At 37.5% G+C, this 9,028-nt stretch overlaps 1 protein-coding gene across 1 annotated transcript in view; it reads right to left on the bottom strand.

Moving 5' to 3' along the window:
- Positions 1–9,028, bottom strand: part of LOC106870817 (integrator complex subunit 14) — a 63,904-nt gene that overhangs the window by 33,345 nt on the left and 21,531 nt on the right. The window contains exon 6 of the mRNA XM_014917037.2: positions 3,330–3,534. Coding sequence (XP_014772523.1) covers positions 3,330–3,534 — 205 coding nt within the window. The remainder of the gene's footprint in view (positions 1–3,329; positions 3,535–9,028) is intronic.

A 9,028-nucleotide genomic window follows, 5' to 3' on the forward strand; every position in this document is an offset into this window, starting at 1 on the left:
GTACCATTCAAAAAACTTTTTATTCTTTACAAATATATATATATATATATATATCATCATCATCGTCGTCGTTTAACGTCCGCTTTCCATGCTAGCATGGGTTGGACGATTTGACTGAGGACTGGTGAAACCAGATGGCTACACCAGGCTCCAATCTGATTTGGCAGAGTTTCTACGGCTGGATGCCCTTCCTAACGCCATATATATATATATGTATATAAATATATAGACACACACACATATATGTATGTATATACCTCATGGAGCTTTAGGTGTTTTCGCTCAATAAACACTCACAACGCCCGGTCCGGGAATCGAAACCGCGATCCTATGACCGCAAGTCCGCTGCCCTAACCACTGGGCCATTGCGCCTCCATGTATAAACACGTACACACACACACATGCAGACACATAAATCAACTGCTGAAAACACTTTGTTGCAGCTTACCTGGAGGATTGTGGAGGTGTGGTGATAGCCATACATGTAATAGCTGTAGTGACATTAAAGCAGACTTCACACAAACATCTTCTGTCATACACACACACACACGGTCCATGGCATGTTCAGACTACTGTTGTGTATCCCATACGACATGATCAGACAAAGCCACTAAGATACGATATTTATATCCATTCCAACGATAGCAAAAGGGTTTAAGCTTTAAGACTAAATCAATAATTTAATCCTTCAGCGTTTCAACTCTCATATCTTGCCACCAAAATAAAATACCTGTTATGTGTGCAAACTGGCCTCTAGAACCTACCCAGGTATGTTTGACTTAATCTTTCATACTTTTTGGTGGGGGGGTAGCCGTAGGGTCAAAGTAATCAACTTGCCCTCCACCAACATAGCGGGCCTTATGCCTAAATTCAAAACCAACGCTAGTATTCAGATTATTCTCCCGAATCTAATGTTTATTTATTCACATTATTTTGAATTTGTCATCCATTATCTTCTAGCTTTGATATTTTGATGACATGATTGTTTATTTTAAGAATGACATTATAGGATAAGCGTGAGAGGCCGGATCTGGTCAGTTTAAGCATAAAACAGATAGAATATTTGAGCCTGACATGGTCAGTTTAAATATTAAAGGATTAATGAGTTAAGTAAAATAAAAGATACCCTCCCCCACTTTTTTTTTTAGTACAGATGAGCCTCCTACCTAAAGGTTCTAATGTATTTGCAGTCTGCTCCAATACTGGAAAGGTTCCTTGCCACTAGCCAAGAAATTGCAGCCAAATATCCCTCACTATCTTTAAAAGGAGAAATACATCAAATAAAGTAATCCTATGTACACTCAGCCTGAATAAAATCTAAAAACAAACAGGATGGTCACAGCTGGAATGCCTTTCAAATTGCACTCAATACAAGTCAATAAAACACTGTACGACAGTCGGTGTCATATGGAACTGAAGAGAAAGAAACATGACATGGCAACTTGTCATGTGATTTTAGTCAGCTGGTCATGTGATTTTAGTCAGCTGGTCATGTGATTTTAGTCAGCTGGTCATGTGATTTTAGTCAGCTGGTCATGTGATTTTAGTCAGCCGTCTCAGAGTTATATGTCTGCTCAAGATTTTATTGATGTTGAGCACCAGGCACATCCTGATTGACCAGATTTATGATGAAAGGCATTCTAGCCATGACCCTCCAACCTTTTCTGATATAGTTTATCTCAGGTTATGTTATTTAATATGGTCTTCATTTTTTTTCTTTAACATTTAAACCAGCCGCAACAGGTCCAAATATTCTACCTGTTTTATATTCATTCAAAACAAACCAGATCTAGCCTCTTACACTTACCCACCAATGTCATTGTAAAAGTAAATAATCATATCAACAAAATCTAGAAAGTTACCCTCGAAAGCACAAGTCCAGGTAAGGTTGTTTATGAAAGACTAGCAGTTGTCCATGTATACCAGCCTCCGTTCTCCATGTCACTGATGTTATTCAAGGGAAAGGCAAAGGCTGATGCCGCTTGACACCAGTGACACTGCAACTCATTTCTACGGTGGAGTGAACTGGAACAATCTGAAATTAAGTGTCTTGCTCAAGAACACAACACACAACCTGGTCCAGAAATCGAACTCAATACCTCATGTTTGTGAGCCTGATGTTCTAACCACCCAGTCATGCACCTTCACAAGCTACAAGGTAATGCACAATTAATTCCAAAACAATGTAAATAAAAAAGCAAAACACGCTCTTGCAGCCAGCAGGATGTGATTTGAGATTTGTTTATTATTTCTAGCAAGTCAAGTCACCATATAAATCAAACATGAGTAAGTGTTTTCCTAGCAGCAGACCTTGTGATATATCATAAGTCATAAATCAAGTCATCTCTAAAGCAATAAACATCATATGTTGTACACTATGACTTACATTAAATAAATCATTAAAATTTATTAGTATGACCTACAAATTATATTTAGAAAGTTTTGGCAAAATTTGTTGTTCATCATCATCATCGTTGATGTCCTCATCAGATCATTTTTATGTTCATTTTTTTTGCATGCAGGAATGAATTTGACAAGACTTTTTGGGGCAGTATTCTAAGGCAGGACACCCTTCTGTTACCAACCATTTACCTGTTTTTCACTGGTCTTCAACATATTGAAATTAAGCTAGGGGACATACGGCTTATTGGACGAGAAAAACTAATATCACTATTTTGCTCAAACAGTAGTTACGCGAAAACACATGGAAAGAAACACACATACATCTTCACACACAAACAGACCAGCTTCTATACTGCTTCCATCAGCCAAATTTTGCTCACAAAGCTTTGGTCAGCTCAGTTATAGTAGAAGAATATTTACCTGTGGCCGCTGCTACTGTTGCATACCTGGCACCTGCGCCGGTGGCATGTAAAAAGTACCCTTCAAACTTTAGGCATCATGGAGGCAGTGACAAGAGAGACTGTAGTCATGGCTGATGCTGGTGTTTCTTGACAGACACCTGTGCTGGTGGTACATAAAAAGCACCTACTCTCGGAGTGGTTGGCGTTAGGAAGGGCATCCAGCTGTAGAAACTCTGCCAGATCAGATTGGAGCCTGGTGTAGCCTTCTGGCTTGCCAGTCCTCAGTCAAATCGTCCAACTCATGCTAGCATGGAAAGTGGACGTTAAACGATGATGATGATGAAACTTTGAATTTAGTTCATGGACCTCCAGTACTACCTTTGCGGACCACCAGGAGTCTACAGACTACCAGGGATCTGCGGTCCATAGATTGGGAACTACTGCACTAAGCTATGCACCTTCACACCTGCATCCACAAGCTGTAATAATAGTAATGATAGTTTTGAGAAAATAAGAAGAACTCACCCTACTTCAGTAAGGGCAACCATGCCTTCCACTTTCAAACTTCCATGTAGTAAGACACTAAAAGACGGTGCTTTGCCTCCTTCTGCAGCAGCTGCAGCTGCTGCCGCTGCCGCTGCAGCTTTCCCTGCCTCGTCTGTGGTTGATGAAACAACATCTTCATCTCCGTCTTTGGATTCTTTGTTGTTGTTAGTTTCACCATTTGATTCTGAAATAAGTATAAAATTTCACAGCAAAAGGAAAAAAATCCGAACATTTTTATAATTTGAACATCAATTTATGTCAATAATGCTGCACTGGTATGAGTATTAAAATCTTTTTGAAAACTAATGTTATCTGTCACTTGTACCAACAGTGGTTCATCGCAAACTTCACACAACTGCCATATACACTGTCAGTGGCACATTTTCATAATTTGAGAAAATGTTTCATTCTGCATATTTGACATGGTTTTGAGGATATTTAAATAATGCAAGTGCTAATATGAAAGACTGATTATGAAATATTGTAAAAATGCAAAAAAATTACATTCCTTTGTAATTAATCTGTATGCATTGTGACTGGAAATACATGGCCTCACCAGTGAGTTCCAGTAACAGGCTGAGGCAGTTAACATGTTAAAATGTGAGGTAAAGATAGTTTGCCAACATAACATGGCAGTCCTGGTTTAGGACGAATGTCATTAGTTTCACCATGTTATGTTGGCAAACAATCTTTAATACAAAGTACTGTTGCTGAATATCTCTTGTTGTGAGATTTTAAAATAGTAATTTTTTAATTTAAAATGTGCTTAGCTAACGAATATCTGAAAAAATTCAGAACTTTATCAAGCCTATCAAAAGGCCTTTGACCTCAACATGGCCTTTGGCCCTGCAAAATATTGTCGGATGAATGCCACTGGCATTTATTTTATTGCCCTATCACCCAGCCATAGAAGAAAAACAAAGCAGATTTCTGAAGAGATTGATAAAAGAATTCTTTTCTAGGCATCATCATATCTGCAGTAGAAAATATTTACGAGTTAAAAAATCAATAAGGCTGAAAGGTGGCACAATCTGGAATCAAACTTAGTCATTGAGAACAATGTCATTATCTTCCAGGACAAATCTATTCATATAGATAAAGTGATAAAAATTAACAAGCCTGAGATCATTTTTAAGAGGCACATATCTATCTGTGTGGCCATATTGTCTGAAAGAAATACCTCCATGAAAGTACAAATATGTGAAGAGTGAAATCGAAAGGATTGGGAGTGTAGCAACCAAAACAGGCCATGTCAGATACTTCTAAAGAACTCATATCACCATTCTTCTTTTGTGTGTCACTTGAAAAAAACTTTTGAAATTAAGGTATTACATGGATTTAAGTCATTGAAAAGAAAACTGTTGCCAGAGTTCTGAGTAAATAAGTTCTGCCGACACAATCTTGAATAGGGTGTGAGAAACATGTCTTGACGAGATTAGGAAAGAATGTGTCAACAAAAAATAAAAGAATGACAAAACTCAGAGTTAATCCGTCCACTAAAAATAGAGTATTTAGTTGTGAATGCCAATAGAAGGGGAGTTACATGTAAACTAAGTTCATAACTCACTTCTCAGGCTTTTTTCGATGAACTCATTCCAATTGATAAAAAGTTGATGAGGGACCAACTTTAGGGTAGCTTTGAATTCTAGAAATATCAACCAAACTCACTTCATGTAACACTGAGGAGAAGGACATAAAGGAAGAAGACAGGACACCAACAGACTAGAGCAGTGTTTCTCAACCTCTTTACTCTTGCATAACCCTTAAAATAAATTACACGTCTCAAGGAACCCCTGTACAGAAGCTTGTGGCCCTTCAATACTAGCCTCATCCAAATTTACTGAATGTTTTCGCTTCAAAAACCACCACATTGGGTTATTAGGTGTAAAAATAAAGAAAAAAAATACAGGGTGTCCATAAATTACAGACATCACTAAATATATCCTCAATGGTTGTTATATTCTTTTGATAACATAATAGGCTAGATAGGATGATGTCTATATTACAATAACCAATAATATGTTATACATGTATAATATTACAATCATGAAATTAGCATTAGCTTATCTCACTCTTTCTCGCGGAACCCCTAGGAACCTTTTGAGGAACCCCAGCTGAGAAACGCTGGACTAGAGGCTGGAGCGTGTCCAAAGAAAGAAGATAGGATATCTATTGACTAGTGGCTGGCGTATGTCCAAAGGAAGCAGACACGACACCAATGGGCTAGAGGCTGGAACATGTCCATTAGTGATTGAGTGTGAACAGATTAGAGAGGTTATCAAAGATAGAAATGTATATATATATATATATATATATATATACACACACACACACACATATATATATAGCGTTTAACTCTATTACTTGCATTTTTTTGCTCACAATGAGGAGGAGAGTCAACAAGATTATATAATGTTTCAACAAATAGTTACACAATCCTGGCAGAAATTTGATAAGGTGTGTGTATGTTTTATAACGCATAAGATACCAATTGTTTCCTACATTTTACGAATGCGATAACATGACTCATATTTTGCCCACTAGCCTATCCTGTGGATTGATGCCCCTACATCATACTGTAATAGATATGAGTGGAGTGTGGGTTCTACTACTCAGCCTGAAATTGGTTACATGTCAAGTTTCACAGTACAAATATATTCTCTCTCTTTCTCTTCCTATGTATGTATGTATGTGTGCGTGTGAATATATATATATATATATATATATATATATATATATATATATATATATATATATATATATATATATATACATATATATATGCATGTATATGTATACACAAACACACACATCGTCATCATCATCGTTTAATGTCCGTTGTCCATGCTGGCATGGTTTCTATGGCTGCATGCCCTTCCTAACGCCAGCCACTTTACAAAGTGTGCTGGGTATTTTCATGTGGCACCACATGGGCACTTTTACATGGCACTGCCACAAGTGCTTTCACCACCAGAGGGACTGGTCTTGACACTTCTGCTGTGGAGTACGGGTCTTCTTGAGTACAGCAAGGTGCCAAACATCTCGGTCCTTTGTCATCTCGCCTACCTGACCACAGCTGTCTTAACCCACCGAGTCACTGTGGTCAGACCTCCAAGCCTAAAGTGTGGGGTCAGATTGCATGGCTCTCACTTTAAAACTAAGCACAGGCAGGGAGAAAACCCATGCAGTGATGGAGAAGCATTGAAAGTGACAGGTACTGGATGGTACTGGCAGTCACAGGCTCAACTCTACATGTAGGCAGTCTCTGTCTTCCTCATAACATTCAGAAATAGAAAGAAAAAAACTGCCGTCAAACAGTTACTCGACCCAGATTAGAAGTTCAGGTTTATACCTGTAATTATTGGGGCACTGGGATATGCAACAAACTGTCTAAGCACCAATCTTGAGAAATTAGGCTTCTCAAAACTAGAAAGAAGAAAGCTGATTCCAAGACTACAAATCCAAGCCACCACTGGAACTGTAAAAATTAGTAAAACTTTCCAAAGGTTTACCATTTAAGTATATCTGTACATATCTAAACATGCAACTATACACAAGAGAATACAAACATAAAACAAAACACACAAATCTGACTCCAAACACTGCAAACACACACACCTACTAAAATACCCTGCTGATGTTGATGACATTCCAATGAAAGAGCTTTAGATCTAGGTTAGAAACTGGCTCTTTCTCTATTGGCAAGAAATCTTGAAATAAAACTGAACAATGAAACACACACACACATACATTAATAAAAGAAAAATAAATAAATTCTTAGGTTGTTATTTTTCTCATTTATAAACATTCCCGTGAACCTGGTTTCTTATAACTATTTTGGTGAACCTGGAATCGCATGGGCGGAACATGTGTATCTGTTTCTGAAACAGGTTAGATTAAACTTAAAAGTTTAAGGCTAGGCAGGTTAGTAGGTACTCAGTATTGTTAGAATATATTATCACAATGAATCATACTTAAATTTATTTTTCAACAGATAATAGCTAATCTGAAAAGTACCTAGTAACAGATAAAATTATACACAAATACGCACACAAATGCCAAATACACCCACACATGTACACAAACTATATCACACCATTGTGACATTTTTCAGGCAGAATTTGGTTGAAGCCATCTTTATACATACTATATACTTCCATTTTTCAGACAGGTTTAGCTGCTGTTTCTAGCAGGTTGGGTGACTGTGTAGAACAGCGTTTCTCAAATGGAGTCCATATAAGATTTTGTAGTTAAAATTGGTTATACATCAACAACACTTTTAACAATTTTTAACAATTTGTTTTCATACAATTCCTAAATAATATTAAACTATAAAAATATAATAGGATTTTTTAAACATCAAATGGCTATGAAGGTTCATCTAAGTAAAATAAGAATCAATGGGGTCCTCAAGGCAAAAAATGGCTGAGAAACACTGGTGTAGATCTCTCCTCAGATTAGTAGAGTAGATTTTGGCTATGAAACATAATACTATTATCTCTCAGATCCATTTCTTGTAGCTACCACTATGAGCTGTATTAAATACCATCAAATAAGCTTGTACATTGTTTTATAACACACACACACACACACACACACACACACATTTGTGCCACAATGTCTGTTTTGGCATGGTTTCTATGGCTGGATGTCCTTCCTAGTGCTAATCCCTTTACAATGTGTACTGGGTGTTTTCTTTGTGACCCCCAACACTAGTGAGGTTTCCATGCAAGAGTAAAGCTCTTTTCGACTGAGTGGGGCTACAGTAGAGAGGGAAGCGACTTGAAACCTTGCTAGATCAGATTGGAGCCTGGTGCAGCCTCCTGGCTTGCCAGTCCCTAGTCAAACCGTCCAACCCATGCCAGCATGGAAAACGGACGTTAAACAACAGGTTTCTTGCTGCAGAGGAGGTACATGACTACTCACATTATAGAAGAGAGGATAGGATTGACCAAGGTAGAGCTGGAAGGTTATAGAAATAGTGATGAAATTCTGTATTGAATACCCCACCCAAACACAAATCAGTGTAAGAAAAGAACGTTTGTGTTGTGTGTGTGTGAATGTGTGTGGCTGAGTGAAAATAAATTACTTCACAATGTGTTTGAGTAGACATATAAAGTAGATCGTGAAAGAGTTTGAAAAACATTATCATGAGATGAAAGTAGAGTTTTACTTGAACAAAATGGATCTAGGATGTGAAAGAAATAGTGACCGAGCCAAATAAGTATGAGAAAATATTTCAATAAAGTGATGTAATATTTCATCATCAACATTTCAACACCCAATTCTCCATGCTTGCATGGTCAGATGGAATTTGTTGAGGCATATTCTCTATGGCTAGATGCTCTTCCTCTTGCCAACCTTCAACTACTTCCAAGTAAGGTAGTATTATTTCTCCCATGGTCAGACATGCTTTTCACAGAAGATCGGAAACAAAAGACACTGCCATATGACAGGGACACTCATTTACAACTATCACGAGATATCAAGATAACAAGGTACCAACTAACACAAGCACACACACAAAGAAGCTTGTCTAATGTATGTATGTATGTATGTATGTATGTATGTATGTATGTATCTATCTGTCTGTCTGTCTGTCTGTCTGTCTGTCTGTCTGTCTGTCTGTCTGTCTGTCTGTCTGTCTGTCTATCTATCTATCTATCTATTCATATATA

The sequence above is a fragment of the Octopus bimaculoides genome, chromosome 15, assembly GCF_001194135.2.
Source record: "Octopus bimaculoides isolate UCB-OBI-ISO-001 chromosome 15, ASM119413v2, whole genome shotgun sequence".
NCBI classification, from domain to species: Eukaryota; Metazoa; Mollusca; class Cephalopoda; order Octopoda; family Octopodidae; genus Octopus; species Octopus bimaculoides.